General features: G+C 36.5%; 2 protein-coding genes across 4 annotated transcripts; one reads left to right on the top strand and one right to left on the bottom strand.

The window, feature by feature from the left end:
- The first annotated feature begins 307 nt into the window (after window positions 1–307).
- Window positions 308–14,966, top strand: LOC131666055 (chondroadherin-like protein). 3 transcript variants are annotated; one of them, XM_058938407.1, is made up of 10 exons: window positions 308–799; window positions 1,349–1,501; window positions 1,580–1,728; window positions 4,937–5,105; window positions 6,727–6,860; window positions 7,214–7,475; window positions 8,806–9,084; window positions 9,246–9,521; window positions 10,052–10,253; window positions 13,518–14,966. In XM_058938407.1, exons 2-10 carry the CDS (start codon window positions 1,358–1,360, stop codon window positions 13,739–13,741), a joined length of 1,839 nt encoding a protein of 612 aa, XP_058794390.1. In that variant the 5' UTR covers window positions 308–799; window positions 1,349–1,357; the 3' UTR covers window positions 13,742–14,966. The 3 variants fall into 3 exon arrangements, with proteins under 3 accessions (XP_058794390.1, XP_058794389.1, XP_058794388.1); XM_058938406.1 differs by having other exon boundaries at window positions 1,349–1,728; window positions 9,279–9,521; XM_058938405.1 differs by having other exon boundaries at window positions 1,349–1,728.
- Window positions 14,967–16,054: 1,088 nt separating this feature from the next.
- LOC131666122 (uncharacterized) lies at window positions 16,055–17,489 on the bottom strand. Its single transcript, XM_058938521.1, has 5 exons — window positions 17,472–17,489; window positions 17,065–17,319; window positions 16,755–16,976; window positions 16,477–16,683; window positions 16,055–16,336 (listed from the first exon to the last, which is right to left on the bottom strand). Exons 2-5 carry the CDS (start codon window positions 17,225–17,227, stop codon window positions 16,182–16,184), a joined length of 747 nt encoding a protein of 248 aa, XP_058794504.1. The 5' UTR covers window positions 17,228–17,319; window positions 17,472–17,489; the 3' UTR covers window positions 16,055–16,181.
- Between the last annotated feature and the right edge of the window lie 1,542 nt (window positions 17,490–19,031).

Below are 19,031 nucleotides of genomic sequence, written 5' to 3'. Positions count from 1 at the left end.
CGAGCACATTTGTCGAGAAACGCATAGGCACCGACTGCAGCTTAACCCAAGATCTTCCACCTTCTTCATGGGACATGTGCTTTGGAGACATGCAGTGTTATAGAAAATTCCTCCTCCCCCTCTCATGTCGAAAAAACGCAGCAGAAAGCCCAGCTGGGCTGTCTTCCCTTCTTGAATATCCCGTAGAGGGGGAGGGAGAGAGAGAGAGAGAGAGAGAGAGAGAGAGAGAGACGGAGAGCGGCGGCGGCGGCTGGACTATAAGTAAGCGCCGCTTGGAGGCTCGCGGCTTAATGTCGTTGCCGCGTCCGTGGCGCCAAGAAGGGAAAAGTACGCACTATCCGTAATAATATTCCGACAGACGCACTGCGGACTAGAAGCTGACCGTCAGTCCTCGTCGTCGTTTCGCAGCTTTTCTCAAAGCTGTGCTTTTTTTTCCTTTTTGTGCAATCAGTGACAGTGCGTCGATCGTTAAGAGTGCGCTATTTTCTTTTGTTGTGCGAACGCGCATGGTCCTAGCAAGGGATCATCGCGGGTGTGCGACATTTTCCTTTGAAAAATTGAGATAACTTTAGGGAAAAAGCGACGCAGGAGGAAAAAAAATGAAACACTGCGGCTGTTTTTCAATGAATGTGCATTAAGAAAATTTGGTCCCTTCAAAGAGCTGTTTCTGATCAATTGACAGTGACACTAGTAGTTTGGTAGTTTGTTTTTGTTCTTCGCTGGAAGAGTCGTTCGCTGTAGAGAAAAAATTGAAAAAACAGTCACTTATCGATTGAGAAATACCAAGATTTTTTCCAAGGTAGGCTTGCATATAATTTATATTTCAACATTACGATTATACAATCGTGCATTAAGATTATTCGAGCAAAATTTTTAACACATTCTGAAACATTGTCTGTTTAATGGATATCGTATCATTTCACATTGATAAAAGCTTTGACGCATTCAGAAAAACTTGGCATTTCAGTTGACTGCTTGGATTTAGTCAATAAATTCGTTAATTATCAATCGTCATTGAGTGAAGTCAAAGAAAAAAATGGAGCGTGCAATTAATTATCACTGTGGCGCCATACAGTTGCCACTGTAAATGTTCATTCGTCAATGGGCTGATCGCTCAACACTGAAACACAATGTATTAGTGGTCCGTTTGTAAGTTGCTCGTTTTTTATCGCGATTCGGCTGTTTGCGGTACTTACATAAAAGTACAGATATTACAAGCGAGTTATCGCATTAAAAAGATTTCGTCATAATTTCCATGACATTATAACATTCCGAAAAGAATGTTAGCATGCACTTTCTCTGGTGAAATGAGCAATGGTTGACGCTACGAAATCACGGTGATTTGCAGGCATTGATAATGTCGGGCCTGCTATACACGCTGCTGGGCCTGGCGGCGAGTACGAGTCTGCATTGCGCGGTACGTCGCGAAATAAGCCCATGCACTTGCCGCCAAGAGGATTTTTCAATGCCGGTGATCACTGGACCAACGTCGAGTCAAGGCGTAAGTCCAGTTGTCCATCCGGTCACGCACGGCGAACGAATCGAAGTGGAATGCGAGAGAATGGAGTCGTTTAATCAGGTGTCCGAGGCACTGAGAGGGAGGTTTACGTTGGACCAACAGATTATACTCAGGGTCTCGCATTCCCAGCTCAAGGACATCTCCAAGCACGACTTCAAAGAGCTCCAGATGTCCATTACGCGGCTCGATCTCAACTACGATGGCCTCGGGTTCGTACAGATTCTTCTCTTTCTTTTTCTCTTCTTCTTCTTCTTCTTCTTTTTTTTATCTTATCTAGTTTCACTTTGTCGCGAACTATCTTACTGCTTGAAATTGTTATTTTATTTGGGGTGTAAAAATGTAGCAGTCGCTGGACTGTATAAGCTTGGCGAAGACTTGTGTTAATACCTAATCCACATTTAGTAACGTAAGCGAAACAAGCGAAATAACGAGTGCGGTTGAAAACTTATTCTCGAATTTCTCCAGTTATTTCTCATCAATGAAACTTCCCAATGGTGACATTTTTTGAACGCCACTTAATTATCACTTAGTGACGCTCTGATAGTGCGCTATCGTTCGAAGCTAAACGTTAATAGTTTGATACTGCCCTGAGGCAATCGGTTAACCTTTTGATTGAACCACACGCGTGTATTAAGTCCGAGCATATCTTCACTATACTACTTAATTCCTCAAAGAGCGACACAATAAAAAAACCAAGCTATACTTTTTCCCTCTAGAATCAAGTTCATAATCGTAAACTCTTGCCCAACAATGTGTCTGAGAATGTCTTTGAAATCGTTACGTTAAAAAGTTCAATTTTTAGCGCGAAGAAACGTTCGGAAAAATCGATCATTGGCTTTTATTATTCCGCGCGGCGGGTGCGAGTGCATTCACGCGATTTGCATGTGCGCGCTGCAGTTGTTTGCGATGTGTGCGCTTTGTAAACACGAGGCGCCGCTGTCTGTCTAACGTGCAGACACCGAGGGGTTGATTATTGACAGATGCTTCATTAAATGTCATTATATAGCGATTTACGACGCGAACACTTGGGTAACAGGTCAAAGTTAAATTTTTGCCTTACTATCGTCAACAACTCGCAAGAAATAATCGCCAATCACGTGACTACTCTTACAATAAACTCTCAATTGTTCACGTACGCAGGCGAATTTCCGTGAAATACGAATCGTCGCGTTACGATGTCGCTCGCGGCGTAATGGAAGCGGTTTTTATTTTATTTTTACCACCTCGTAGCAAACAATTTTTCATGCAAGATTAGTGTACGAATAACACTCGTGGCGCTGTGATATTCAAGAAATGACAGAGGATTTAATTTACATTGTTTTAATATGATGCACGCGAAAAAATAGATGACGTAACAATAAAGGGCAAAGAGGAAACCGGTAGCATCGCGACAAATTCCTTCAGACGTATAGGCGGCGCCGCCGCCGAGTACACGAATGCCACGTAATTAATACTTAATCTTGTCTGACCTTTTGCGGTGCGCGGGCCGCACGCGAGTGAGAAAAGTACCGATGTCGCGACGATCGACCGCGCGCCTTTATCGTCGCGTGTAGTTAAATAATACGAGCCACTCTGGCGAGCATCGCTTCGACATGAATGATGAAACGTTACGATGGAACTTTCAATTGCATCGTTCATGCGTTCGCCATGGTGCCTGTGCCTTTCAGGCTTTCCAGTTCGATTTCGTTTTTATTCAATTTACCTTGCAGACACGTCATCGCATACACAAGAATTTGATCAAATCAGTGGCTTTATCTCAAGTGACACTTTTCGAACATAATTTTCTTTATCTGGTATACCCCATCGAACTACGTCAATGCGTTTGGAGATTATTCGCGTCAATCGTCGACATTTTCTCTGCCTCTCATCTCATTAAGTATATTACTTCGAATGGAGCGTCTGAGCAGAAGCTCTTACTGGTAGGATAATAGGCTATAAAAAATGTCTAAGAGTCGTGGGCAAATGTCGAATGGAGTAATTTTACTCTATTTTTTCTGATATTTTCAATCTTACAATTCATTTTTTTATTTTATAAGAGAGCTTTTATATAATATTACATTTATTCTCATAGCTGCAATTGCTAAAGGTGTCTTAGCGTAAATTCTGTTAGCGTTAATCTTTCAGTTATTCAACAAATTTAACACATACTATAATTTAAAAGTTATGTGAAAAACAAATTGTTTTTTCAAAGTCAAACTTCTACTATTGCATAATGAATTTTATAACGAACGTATTAACTTTCTAGAGTAGTGAATTTTGAATGACTGCATAATGCACTTGTTCAATAAACAATGATTCGAATTCGTAATCGACTGCAGCATGTCGAAAAAATGTAAAAAAAGAGATAAGGTGTATATATAAGAAAAAGGCGATAAAGGATGCTGTAGCATGAAACGTGAGCAGAATCTCGACGACGATAGCGCACTTATCACTTTTCTCGTGGCGAGCGGCGAAAAAAAAATATTCAGAGTTTGTTTATTGCTGAATCGTCACTATAATCTCAGGGGTCCGGCCTCCGTCGAATAAGCGAGAGAGGAAAAGCACAGATAAAATCGTCTATTTTATCATCCCCCGAAAAACACGTCGATACTTCGAAGGTTAATTTGATTTTTCTTGGTGTATCGCGATGAATCGTCCGCGTGGTTTTGACGTTTGATCGACGGATAATTCGATCGCACTCTCAAGTGTATTATAGACCTCGTGGAAAATCCCATAGAAAACAACGATTGAATGTTGATTTTTTTTTTCGTTTTCGACACATCGCTCGACTGCTCTGGTATTTTTCACGAGATGTGCTCGCGTTATCGGAGTTGAAACTCCTTTTTTATGCGACGCGATAACAGCTTTAACGTTAATCATTCGCGATTGCTTCTCTGTTCAATAGGAAGTTCAATACACTGCGCTAATTGCAAGAGTTCAATTTCGTGGTCGAATCTAGCGATCCGCTCTGTGGCAGTCTAAACATCGCATTATACGTATCGGTGTAGTTGAGCGCTGCCGCGACGACGTGCAGACTGCGACTCTGCCTTCGTGATCGTTATCCCGCTACGATGCGTCATTCTATCTGGTCAATGAGTTTGAAAAGTCTAACGCTTCTACGACTCATTGACGATCAATCGAATTAATAGTTCTGATGGCAATTGATTTTTCATTACGGAACATTCAATGTCGCTTCATTATCATTTCATTTGCAATACTTTTATTTTTTCCGAAGAAGATTGTAAAATTATCTAAATTACACAACGCAACAATACGTCTATTAAGCAATTTTCATTTTACTACAGACAGTATGTTTATTGTAATTGGTTTAAAAACCACTTATTTTGTGTTTTAAACAATTGATCAAGGCGACTTATGAAAATAAAAATAATTTCAAAATAATTTCCTTTTCTAAATTGTCCGACTTATTTGTTACAGACTCTTAGATGCAGAGGTGTTCGCAGGCCTGGGTCGAACGCAATACTTGAGCTTGGCGGACAACGAGGTGCCGACAATACCGCGCCAGATGCTCTCGCATTTGTCGCTGTTGCGGACTCTTGACCTCAGCAGAAATCGGATCAGCCGCATTGAACCTGATGACTTCAAGGTAATTCGTTATTACATCTTATATGCCTTCGCTTTCACAACGCCGATATAAACATTTTTTGTCGAGCACCATAGTGAATTCGCGTGACAATTAAAAGTGTCAATAGGAAGGATTTTGTAAAGCATCTTTGACGTTTACATCAATTAAATTTTATTTGTGCGTAACCTAGCAACGAATCTATGATAAATCGAAAAAATATTGTTTTTCAAATCATCAATACATGTTTACGCTTTGCTCGGTGTAGAAAGTTTGGAGGATCCTCGTACGAGATTGAGACATTGGATAACACGAACACAAAGATATCGGATTATGCACTGAAAACCCAAACATTAGTTTCTATTTTTCCGATACATCCGGAATCGCAGACAAACTAGAATAACTGCAATAAAAATCGTTGTTTATCATTAGCGACGAAAACAATACAGATTTTTACATATACGTATACGTCTATTTGTATTCAGTCGCTTCTGTCTAATAACTCGGTCAAATTCATGAGATAGCCGCGCAGTTAACATAGTTATATTCACACTTGGAGCAGGCGGAGAAAAGTTATTTACTAGATAGAGCACGTGATAAGTCACGCATCGCATATGTGCATTTTCGACGCAGACGTATATACGTTTGAGTTGCTTCAGAAATGCAAAAGCCTATGGCTTAATGACGTTTGATTAAATGATTATGCGTGCTTTGCTGTCGAGATAAGTCACTCTTCTCGCTGGAATCGTTAGGGTCAGTGAATCTGTTGATCTTGTTGTTGATGTCTGTCGAAAGCTGCGTATCTCGGTTCGACGCACATAATGCTCACCATAATTTGGAAATTGTTATTGCAATTGGGATGAATTGCGATCGAACTCGAGTAGCGCCGATCGTTATCAGAAACCAAAGTCAATGCCCGGATTCAAAACGTTCCTTCGTGTGAAAGGTCCACCTTCGAAAACAGTGCCCTCGCTTATTTCTCTACGTCAAATGAATGCTTATCGCGGCCGAAAATTGAGCCTGCCACCTCGTCAACGCGATACAGAAGGATTTTGAAACTAGCCACATGCTGTTTGGGGGCTTCTCCGCTCTCTGGGTCAATCTCTGATCCCTAGAGGAACAAATCCGAGAGAGCGAGAGAGAGAGAGAGGCGCATCTACCGTCACTGCTATCGCGGCGCCTCTAAACTTTTCAATGTCAGTCTCCGCGGCGCTCTCGTTATCGTATTCCAGACGACACATACGCAGGGGCGAGAGAGAAACAAATTCGTGTGGCAACGTTCATTTTGTAAATGGCCGAGGCACGTTTCTTTTTATCGCCGTGCTGTCTCTCTGCTGCTACTGTTGTTGAGACTGTACGGCTGACCGATAGTCCAGACGACAGCCTATGTTTATCTGATGTGATCGTTGAAATTACTCCTTTTAATGCATTAGATTTTCGTCCAATGGAAGGTAATTGACGGAAACGTATTGTGAAAAATGCGGTCATGTAGGATTTTCACGAATAGTAAATTGGATAAAATCACTAGATAACATTTATTTTTTATCTTGAACTTTATTAACAAAATTAATATCGATTTTTTAACGTGTTCGCACACTGTTTGAACATATGTTGAAGTTTGTTTCTTAAAACATTTTTTTTGCAGTATAATCCAACCTTACAATATCTTCTTTTGGCTGGCAACATGATATCTGAAATGTTACCGGGATCCTTGCCTCCTTTGATCAAACATCTTCATGTTGGAAGAAATGAGCTATCGAGCCTCAATCGTACTCTCAAGTAAGTGTTCGTTAGACTTGGTCATAAATAAAATGACACGTTCTCGCAAACAAAGCAGGACCGCGAATAATGAAAAACGTGAAAATCGTAATTAGAATCAAGGCCGATAATAGTTTCATAAAAGGCAATGAAAAGTCGATAGAAATGATTTATTAATCTTTCTTACCTACAAACTAAGTCGCAGAATGAATTATTGCGATTATTTATTGTACTTGATTGTGCGTGCATGACGTTTGTTCGCGATTCTTAATCGAGCGCTACTCCATACATTTGCCCTCTAAAAATGACGCTTGAGCTTGCCTTCACCAGAACTCTTTGCGCTTCATAAAACAATTATTTTCCGTGCGTTTTAGAGATCTGAATCAACTCGAGTGGTTGTTGATTAATTCGAATGAGCTCACGTCGTTGGATGGTGAATTGCCATCTTCGGGACATAATTTGAAGATGCTATATGCAGTGGACAACAAACTGACTCACTTACCTGCTGAATTCCGCTTTCTTCATCGCCTCGAGTCTCTATTTCTTCAGCACAATGAGATAACCAGTCTTGATGGTACCCTGCAGAAGGCCCGCAAGCTCAAGTTCCTCGAGCTTTCTTATAATGATCTGCAAGTGGTGAGTTTAATGTGATTCGTTATTGCTTTATTTTCGTAGACTTTCGTATGTCTAATAAACATTAGTTTTGAGTTCGTGCACCAAGGCGATACATAATTCGTGCAATAATTGTTTATAAGCGCGCAAAGAAAAATCGATTTTTCAACTCTATGACTTTGAGAATAGAGCGCGCGGTAAAGTTTACGACGACGTGACATTAAGAATACGCAATTGCTTGAATTTTTCGCACTAATAATATTAGCAAAATAGATTTCACGAGCATCCGGATTGGTATAAAATCGGTCGCTCAAGTCCGTAGAAAAAACTTGGGTCACAGCGAGGAAGAGAGGCACGCCAAAGACATCAGCGCAGCGCGCGAATCTCCTTCTGGGCTGTTTGATAAGAGAGAGAGAGAGAGAGAGAGAGAGAGAGAGAGAGAGAGAGAGAGAGAGAGACAGAACGTGCGCGCGCGAACGGGATATTAGGTGCAATTACCGCAGAAAACGTAATTACCGAATCGAGTGTTTCCGTCGGCGTGTGCGTTTACGTCTCATTGGATTAAGCTGGTGCTTCCTCCGTAAGATGTGCCACTTGGCAACTGTCTCTTCTCTCTCGTTTTTTTCTTCGCGAGGCGAGAATTCGAGACGCTCGATTAAGGCGCTTATCAGCACTTCATTTTGAATGGTTTTAATGAAGGAAGGATTCGATTAAGCACTCGCTTGCTCGCTGATTCGACAATGACTTTTTATTCGCTTCGTTTCCATTCAATGATTGTGGGCCTTTTATCATCGCGAATTGTTACTTTTTTTTATTTTTCGGGTTCTCGTGCGCGATACTTCATTGGTCAAGTGATTTAATTGATGCCTCGTGTATTTCGCTTGCATGTGTATGGCCTACCGCGATTTCATATACTGGTGGCTGATATTTGGCAATATGCTATGCTACTGTGATAAGAGCTGTTATATAAACTCTTTTAAAAATTATTAATTGGCACTCGGTGTCGAATTTTTGATAAATTATTGTCGGAAAAGATTATGCTTACAAATAAATTTCAATAGTGTGTCTTATCATTCAGTTCCAAAGCGACACGTCGTCGTTTTAAAGAACACGCTGACTATCTGATACCTCTTCATGATACTGGCAAGGCCATTTATTTAGCAGTGTCAATAATGACTTTTTCTTTTCAAATACATGATCATTTATCCAAAGAGTTACTCGCAGTGGGTTTTTACCGGGATTCGGAATGAATCATAGAATACTAAGAAGTTTATTTACCAAGTCAGTTTTGAAAAATCAGTTTTATTGAAGGTCCCAGGCCTGTCGATAACAAAAACAAAATGTATAACTTCAGCTTAGCGAAGATGACTTTGTCGAAGCTGAAATGTTGGAAGACCTCGAGCTCGGCCACAACTCACTGAAATCATTGGGCGGTGACGGCACCTTCAACCCCGATGGTACATTCAAACTCAGTGCTCTCTATCCGTTGAAAGCTCTGAAATGTTTGAATCTAACACATAACCAACTCACCGAATTCTCTTTCACATCTCTGCGTGGGTTGCGCGAACTGCGTATGGTGGACCTTTCCAGCAATCAAATCAGCAGACTTATGCGCGCTAGACCTCCCACGGAGGTAATTAGAACAATCAGTTTTCACCCTTTTTCTCTCTAAACGGGCACAAATTTTTATTACCATTAGATTCTTAATAAATCGCTCGATGGTCATCGATTTATTTTGAACATTTCCAAATCACGAGTTCGACAAGTTGAGCGTGTATAAAATTGTATTTCAAGCGAACGATCCTTTCTCCCACGGTGGTATTGCAGAATTTGGTTGAGGAGGAGGATGACAATGCCGGAGCGAGTATTCAAGATTTGCGATTGGAACACAATCGATTGGCGAATATCGAGGGTTCGATTTTCACCGGCATGAAGGAACTGGAAAGGCTTAATCTTAGCCACAATGCTCTTGGACCAACACTAAGCCTGAGGGATCTCAGGGGTCTTGATGGTTTGCGTGTCTTGGATTTGTCCTACAATGAACTTACTACTCTCGAGGATACGTCTGAGGTGATTATTAATCCATTTTGATATAAGATTTATTATTTTTATTTGATCAACATTTCATTAAGGTTATTTTTTAAATATTTATATACTGATACTTTTGATATCATGAGAAAAGAGGATTATTAGAAATTATTTTACATAGAAACTAAAAATTTGCTGTGTAAATGGGGATATCTCATTTTAAAGCTGTCCCGCATGTGAATTAATTTTTTTTCAATGTTACGCGTATGTTAATATTTGTTAATGTTCCACAAATTGCTGATGTTAGAAAATATTTCACGCATATTGATTTTTTTTAATACTCGTCATGTATATGGATTTTTTAAGTGTTCGACGATTGTTAATTTTAATACCATCCGTAACCGATGAAACACTTTATGATAATAAAATAAGCTTTTTACGTTTCAAGGAAAATATGTTTACATACTGAATTAATCGTTTACTTTCTTTGTGATTTTGTCTTTAAAAAAATACTTTTCCATTTTACTGAGATTGAATAAAAAATTGTTTGCTTTATGTTTGATTCAAAGCAGACGTGGTTACCGCTTTTAGAAGAGCTCAATTTGTCTCATAACAAGCTGGCAACCCTTTCGGAGCGCGATTTCCGCGGTTTCCCTGGCCTTTGTTGGGTGGACGTAAGCTCCAACAAAATTAGCACCTTGAAGCCTGAGCTTGTGGCTAACACTAGGTGTACCGTTCATGGTGTACCAGACGTCTTACGCATCTATTTACAAGGTAAGACGATACGAAATCATTTTTTTTTATTGTGTCGAAACGAAACAATAATTGTCACCGCATTTTTAAGTACTCATTAATTTGTATTTTGCAAATTTCAGCGAGCTCAGCGATTTTCATTGTAAATTTGTCGTTCGATAGTTTGATATAAAAGTTCTTTCTTTTTAACGAATGCAATTTCCACGATAAAAGTTTGATGTTATTTGACGATAAATAGACATATTGATCAATAGTCTTGGTAACATAGAAATTGTGCACACGTACAGAAGATTCCATGTTTGTCATAAAAAGTAGATTAAAAATTCAAAGTCATCTAAAACGCCAATAAAATTCTAGTCGAAAACATTCGCTTACTTTCTATAATTAACAATTGATAACTGTATCTTATTTCCAAGCAGAATGAATTCATTTCAAGCGATTGATTCTAGAAACCTTGTAAAAGTCCATCAACCGTTTACGCATATATGCATACGTCATTATGCAAAATGACAGATACGCCGCATAAAAAAAAAGTCTGACGCGCGCGTGACATTCGACACGAAGTGAGGAATTTTTAGGTAGAACTATATCAATCGAGTCAGACGGGACATGTCACACATATTGCAAATTGAACGTCTTTTTTTTTACTGTCGCTCTGAAATCGGATAGGCAGTCTCTCGAGCAAGTGCAACTGCAGTTTTCATGCCAATTATCTCGGCCATTGAACTTTTAAGCTTAGTATGCAGAATTGTAAATATAAATATGCATTGGATAAAAAATATTTTTTCTGTCTAAAGAATAACATACAATTATAATTAATAATTTGATGAATTAGGTCGTTGTGATTTGATTTAGTTAGAATTAACAAGATTTTATGGAAAAAATATATTTAGTCCAGCGTATTTCATGGCCATCGCAATCACCGATCGACGCTATAGATCATTGTTCGTAGAAAAGTCATGATTTTTTTATTTTTTTGTTTGTCATCCAAATCCAAAAATTATAGCCAGTTTAATAGCACAAGGTTGCAATCATGAAACAAAAAAATTGAAATTTTATTATGTTCGTATTTTTAGGAATTGTACATTAAAAATTAGAGATAGCATCGGCAAAAAGTTCAGCAATTAAGTTAAAACAAAAGAGCAAAAGAAGCGAGTGCAAATCGATTGATTCAAAGTCATCGTAAAACTGTCACCCACAGAGCTCGGCACACGAACACATTACACGCAATCATAATATCGACCAGGCTCCATAGCGCCGGCGACTACTATATCTGTGGTCGCTACACAGTCAATTGAGCGCGACCGATTCTCTCTTGATATGTACACAACTTTTTTTTGCCGTGTGTCCAGTGATGCAAACCGTATCCTCTGTCAACGTGGCACTTAATTGCTCGATGAAAATAAATAAGCTTCTACTATTTTTTAATTTCATTTTCAAGGGTATGAATAATATTTGCTTTAGTGACGTAGATTTTTTGAATGCTAACCTTGCGGTGCTTGGATTATCTCAACAACAATGTGTAATTGCGTCAAGGGGAATCTAATGTTTGTTAGGATGTTTCGACGATTTACAACATTGAAATTGAACCTAACACTCTTTTCGTACAGATAAACATTGTTGCAGCTCTTTTTTTGTTTCCCACGCGCGATTTCTTTTTAACATCCAAGTATAAATATTTGATACGAATTTCATCGACATACGCGATATCATTATTTTCAAGTATTAAAAAAAATGGAAATTTCAATTGATATGCTCAACATCCCTGCAGGCTTGTCAGAATTTCAATTCCGGTTGCAACGGATGACAAAAAAGCGAAAATATCTTTGTTTTTCAAAGTGGTATAGCCAAACACCGGTCGCATTTTTCACACCATTGTAATCCCCCACGAGTCGAGCGAAAGATAGGCTGGCGACGATAACCCTCGGACATGCGGCGCCGTCGATCCGGCGTATTTCATAAGCCCCCGTCGTCGTTGCGCGGCCGCCGGCGCCCGAGCTTGTCACCGATCGACTTTAATTTATTGTCGTCCGGCTTTCCCTTTCTCTCTTTCTCTCTCTCTCTTGAAGTGTGCGTCACGTACTATCCAAACACTGTAAACATACTACTTGACCCATCCTCATTTTTTCTCTTCTTCTATTATCTTTCCCAAGCTGAATCTTCCATTTTCTGAAAGATTTTTAATAGGCCGGCTTATTGATGGCGCTTCGTTGCAATTCTGGCGATCAAATAGACTTCTCACCGAGTCCTATATTTTATCTCACTTGAGGTCATTTAGAAAATTTGAAAAATTCTAAGCGATATTTCAGTAGTATTTCCCTTCATCGATTATTTTTAATAGGATTTATAAAAATCATTTATCATCAACACTTGTATTACAGTGAAATAAAAATACCGGTCATGAGATGTGAATTATCTCGAGGGCACAACTGGATGAATCCGGTTAATTGGATATTCAGATTTCATTCTATAAAAACATTCTAGCATGTAATATTGCACACGTGGAGTGCAATTGAATTATTCCGATAAAAAAATTTTTTACGTCCAAAGATCAAGCAATAATTCTTTTCAAAATCAATAACCCAATAAAAATAATAGATTACATAACTAGAGAGGGAAAGTATTGTTAAGCCCGTAGTACGTGGGAATTGAAAAGCGAGGCGAAGCTGTGATCGTCAATTTCCCGGGCGTGGTGCGTATGCTACTTTTTTTTTGCCCGGCGAGGCCGAAATTAGCAAGTTACCGACCGAGCTGCGGCCGGGAAAGTATTGGAGAGCTTGCCAAAATTAAAAATTTCTTGGCCTAGGTATGTAATCACTATTTAATGTGTAAGTGTATCGTACGACTATTATCTGAAGTCTCTACGACGAAACTTTGTTGCTTCTCGTACGCACAACATCGATAACCCCATTGACACGAATAAATGAAAAGAACTAGTGATAACGGAGTTTTCCTTTTTACTTTTCCCGAACGTTTACGATTATTTACGGCCGCGCGCAAGCACGAACAAACGTCATTGATTTCTCGAAAAATTAGGGAAACAGCTCGTCTAAGACCCATGTTTTCTCAATGAAACAAATGAAAATTTAATTGATCATTATGCGACAATCATTGTGCGCCGTGGTCAACAAGAATCCCTTATTAAAGCACTATCATTTGATTGCAGAATCTTCAGTTCAAAAGCATCGTGAATATTTTTCATAATACGATGTACAAATTTACAGTTACAATAGAAACATTTTACGTAAAGCGTGAAACACTAACGATTTTCATTTTATTTTCCAGATAATCCAATACTATGTGACGCCGGACTAGCAGATTTAACAGTAGCTCTGGAGGTAAACCATGCCAAGGTTTATTGGGTAGCAAACGAATGCCCAACAGCCACACCCCCAAAGACGACAACAATTGAACCAACACAGCCACCTCCGTTGCCACCGACTTTGATATTAGCAGCTGCAGCAGCTGCCTCAGGTAGCAATGTTTCGTTTGCTGCGACGCTCGAGTAAAGCTATACATGTGAAAATTTTCTTTTTCTAAATGTTATTACCAATCCTCTTGTACGACCGACACTCCGTTGTCGATGATTTATAAAGTTGAAAGGAAAAACGAGATATTCCGACGAAGCAGTATATATGAAACATTAACACTATTTTGTCATAAGTGTTTAAACAAGTTGTTAGGTATTAGGGTGAAGCTATTTTTCAACGGGATCGATAAACCAAGATGAAGGTCGGTTATTACGAATTGAAATTATCGAAGACGGTATAATACTTTGTGCAAACTACTTGTTATGAAGAGATATATATTTTTTTGGATAAACCTTGATTGATGATTTTTACACGATTAAGCATTCCTTATGAATTTTTTGAAATTTAAGCTGAAAAGATCAACATGAAAGTTTAATCGACATTATTTAATTTATAAATTTAATAGATTTGGATTTTTCTAACTCGAACGAAATTTAACTCTGCTTAAATTTTTATTTAAATTGCGTGGTCTTATTAGATTTAAATTATTATATATTAAGATTCATTCATTTATAATACATCCAGCGTTATTATCACATCTTACGTGTAAATTATTGATGAAAAGGATTTGTGAGTTATCTTTTGAAATATATGTTGAAAAGAAATTATTTTATCGGTCAATGGTTCTTTCATATGTTCAAGTGCGACTATATATACAAGTGTATTTCAAAAGATAATTATATTTTACTATACAGAAGCATTATTTATAGCTCAATCTAGTTCACAATATCAGTAGCGAAGATAAAGAAAATGGAAAAAAAAGAAATATTTTCATGTTATATGGAATACAATATAAAAATGATGTGCTATATTTTCTACAAAATATATGTATTATAATAGTTCAATTACCGTATCAAAAGATTAATTTTTTATTATTCAAAGTACTTTTGAAAGCAATCATTCTCAGTAATTTTGTCTGGAAATTCAGCACATATATGCATATAAGAGACTTTCGAAGTAATGATATACATTAAAGTCAAGCAAATGGCGAAAAGATAAAATGTATGAAACTCATGGTAGAAAATCATGTAGTTCTCGATAAATATTTATATAGACATATGAAGAGTAGCACTATACTTTTAGGCCAAAAAAATGTGTAAATAATTTTAATAGATTTCACGACGAGCTCCTTGTAAAATTACACTATTTTACCGTTCCTTACATTGAGCGATTCTATCGGACTTTCAAACAAAAAAAAGAATAATTACGTTATTTGAGATTAAACACAAATGTACCATTTGTTGGTACTTTTACTGTTAATTAACGATGTAAAGTAGGCGTGAGGTTAGTCTTAAAATAGATAATTCATTTTATGCAGTATCAACATTTCATTACGATTGTAGTTCATTTTTAGTAATTTCTTTTTTAATTTGTATTCTTATTAATTCAATGAGTAATATATGTATAGTGATAATTTTAAGACGCAATAAAATATAATTATTTTATGAGCGGTTTTACTTTTCTTCTAGTTCGTAGATTATGAATTTTTTAAATACCCGTTGTCTTGAAGAAAAATGCTTTCAAAAGCATACTTGAACAAAATTCACAATATCAATCATATGTGACAGCAATAATATTTCGAAAATGAATTGAATGTCCCGTCTGATTGAGACGGTGAGCAGAGGGTTAATAGATGGGAATAAAATCTTCGAGTTACGTGGACCTTCGCGACGCAGTGTCTGATTGACAGTGGACGATCAATTGACCTCGCGCGACGACTCGTCGGCTTATGTCAATAAAGGAACATGAATTATTATCGGCACGTGTGCTTCTGCATACGTAATTTGAAGTCATTGTGCGCTTATAGGTAAAGCTTATGGAACGTACCTTGCCATTGATGTGTCAATAGTCTAAAATTAAGTGTTTTTGTATAAAACTTAGTAGTTTTGTTTAAAATCTTATATTTTAAGACAAGTTTTGAGGAAAATACTGACGTTTAATACACAGAAGTATTAGTATTATATCGTTATGATTATTGAAATTCTTTTCCGTCGAATTTTATTCACTATCAGTCAAAAATTCGAAAAACAGAAGTTTGAATAACGAAAATTGTTTTTCATATAAGAAGTCGCTTTTTACAATAGTTCTCATAGAAACCTAATTGACATCGAATTCAAGAAAACCATGTTTTGAAGTACAGGGCAGAAATCAGAAATTATCTAAGTGATAGTAAAGATAATTACAAGACCAATTATATTAAAAATAATTCTAATTTATTTAGTATATATATATATATATATATATATATATATATATATATATATATATATATATAATATACAGTATTAAAAATTTAATATTTATAATTACACATATTCTACAATGATTTTAAATGTACAGATAAAATCATTTTGACATAAAAAGTCAATTAAATAGGAAAGGCCTTTATAATATACAAAATTATAAGGTTGTAAATACTTCAACTGGTGTTGTTTTTGAAATAATTTTTCAAAAATAATTCTCTCAATTCACATAATAGTGAAGTGACATTGGCCACTTCCGATTGTTTTGAAAATTGAACATTATTCAATTGGTACTTATTTTCCACACTTAATTCAGGTTCAATTTTTTTGACTGAAAATAAAAGTAAAACTTAAATAATAAGGATACAGTAATCTAAGTATTTATAAAATATTGTAAATTTATTATCTTTCAAAGAACTATATTTGCTTATTTGAATGCCTTATTTCATTATATAAAATAGTAAGGTTTACCTTTCCAACAATCATTTTGATGTGTTAAAATGACATAAAATTTTTTGTCCGTTGGATTTTCAGCCCAGAAAAATGTGACAGTAACATTTTCTACATGGTCTATAATTTCTAGATCAATGTGGATATCTAATATATTTTTGAATACTCTACATGCTTTCTTTACTGCATCCCATTGCCTCTTCATATGCTCTCTGGATTTTTCTGATTCTATCCAGAATTATTAGAGTTTAATTTTTAAGAATATAATTATGTGCTATGATCTGAATAATATTCCTTACCTTGTTGGAGATCCACAATATCAAGTGATAATTTTTCTCTCATCTCTTTAATACTTTCTATTTCAGCTTTCGTTCTCTCAATTTCTTTCATCATATTAATTGTTTTCTTCTCAACTACTTTTTGTTCAAGTTTAATCTTATCTAATGAATTTTTTAATTCTTTTCTTTCATTCAATAAGTGAGATATCGTTTCAAAACTTTTTTCCACTTGCTTTGCACATTCTGAAATGTAAAAAAATAAAATAATATTCCATACTATGCGATCATCTTATAAAGAAAGCTAAAGCAGAAAAATTAGTTTATATATTACCTGAAGTTTTTGAAATAGAATCCAATACACTCCGTTCAAATCTAGTATGGAAATTATTACAAGCGTCTTTCAATTTTTTCAAGTATACATGCATGTCTTCTCGATTTAGGAGCAAGCTCTCGAAATCATTGTACGATATATCTTCGTTTTCAGTAATATCCATGATTACACTATGATAAAATTTTATCTTGAAGCATGTAAATAAAAATCAACGAACACCAAAAAAATAACCCGCGTAATGTCTTGATTGTGTTGCTATGATCAAGATCAACCGTCATTGGCTATTGCCCGCCAGACTATATGTTGCAGTGTTGCCAGCCATGTTTAAATCATAGGTCTTTGGCAGTGTTGCCGCTGGAAAATTTTTTTTCAGGGTCTTTAAAAATTATTCCATTTAAGGCCCTCACCACATATGCGCATACGCGTGCGTACAATGGCGTACAAACGCGTACAAATCGCTAAAAATGTTGATAGTGCCAACAACAGAAAGTTACTACTATTTCTCGCATACCCCAAACGAACACACACTCCCGAAACAAACGTATTATAACGCTATATTATTGAAGGTTATGATACGTTTGTTCCGGGAGTGTGTGTTCGTTTGGGGTATGCGAGAAATAGTAGTAACTTTCTGTTGTTGGCACTATCAACATTTTTAGCGATTTGTACGCGTTTGTACGCCGTTGTACGCACGCGTGTGCGCATATGTGGCGAGGGCTTCAGTTAATGCAAGAATTTCTAGGGACCCTAAGAAAAATGTTTCCAGCAACCAGCGGCAACGTTGGTCTTAAGACTCCTTATATTAGGCCTAGGCAGACTTGTGAAGCTGACGCCCAAAAAATTCTTTTAAACATATTTTTGAGTTTTCATGGGCTAAAACATTTTCTCCCTTTTTCCGGATTAAGTCTCCGGTTAAAATTTTATTTCCGGATTTTCCGTTTTTAAGAAAATTGCGGAAAAAATCGGGCTTTCGGACAGCGCGCAATATGCATGGAACATTTTTCTCCTGTTTAAAAAGAAATAATATCTATAGCGGATTATAGCTCCTTATTTCCGGACCGCGAAACAATTTTCCTTTTGTTTTTCTATCCAAAATTGAGGAAAATGTAAAGATTAGTAATATGTGGCAGTTAGTCGATAAAACAGATCAAACATTTTCTAATCACCAGATATCCCTATGCGAGTTCTACATTGCGTACAATCACTGTATTATACAAAAAAAGAAAACCGATGAATGAACATTTACTATTATTTACAATAAAATTGTGGTAGTTATTTTTTTACACCATTTTTTAAATAAACCATTTATGACGTAACAATAAATCATTGTACTTTATTTATACAGTCGTGTTTAATGACAAATATTTCAAGTCATTGATTATAACCACTGGCATATATATAGCTAAAACGAAAATACTTGCAACGAGCTCAAATACTTAATTTCTTATTATTTACCATTCTACTACGTCATTATTGATTACTTAAAATAATTTAAACGCACGAATAGTTTTAATGCCGCCTAACAAACTTGAACTGAACTTAAAAATTGAATTCGCATGAAATAAAAATTATGTTTTCTTTTTAAAATCAGATATTTTTACGTAGTTTACATATTGAATGATACTTCGTTTTTATAAAATCAAATTGTATAGATTCATGGTAGTTTTAAAAATAACGTTATGGCTGTTATTAGAAATATTACCTGACACAAATGTTTTGCTTTGATATTAGAAAAATGTTTGTGTAATTTGAAATGAACAAAAGTTTTAACAAAATCATGTACTATTTATGTAAACAGACTTTTTCAACGTGTTATAACAAAGAAAGTAAACATTTAATAAATTTGTATCAAAAAATAATTTAAAATCATTTACTATTATTGCCAAGATTTTAACTGTTGATCATAGTTTCAGTTCAAAAAGTAATTGTGATTTAATCATAAAAATAGTCTATTAAATGTATAAACA

Source organism: Phymastichus coffea, unplaced genomic scaffold (assembly GCF_024137745.1).
Source record: "Phymastichus coffea isolate CEN01 unplaced genomic scaffold, Cenicafe_Pcof_1.1 PCOF00056, whole genome shotgun sequence".
NCBI lineage: Eukaryota > Metazoa > Arthropoda > Insecta > Hymenoptera > Eulophidae > Phymastichus > Phymastichus coffea.
This window is presented reverse-complemented; position numbering and strand designations above follow the sequence as displayed.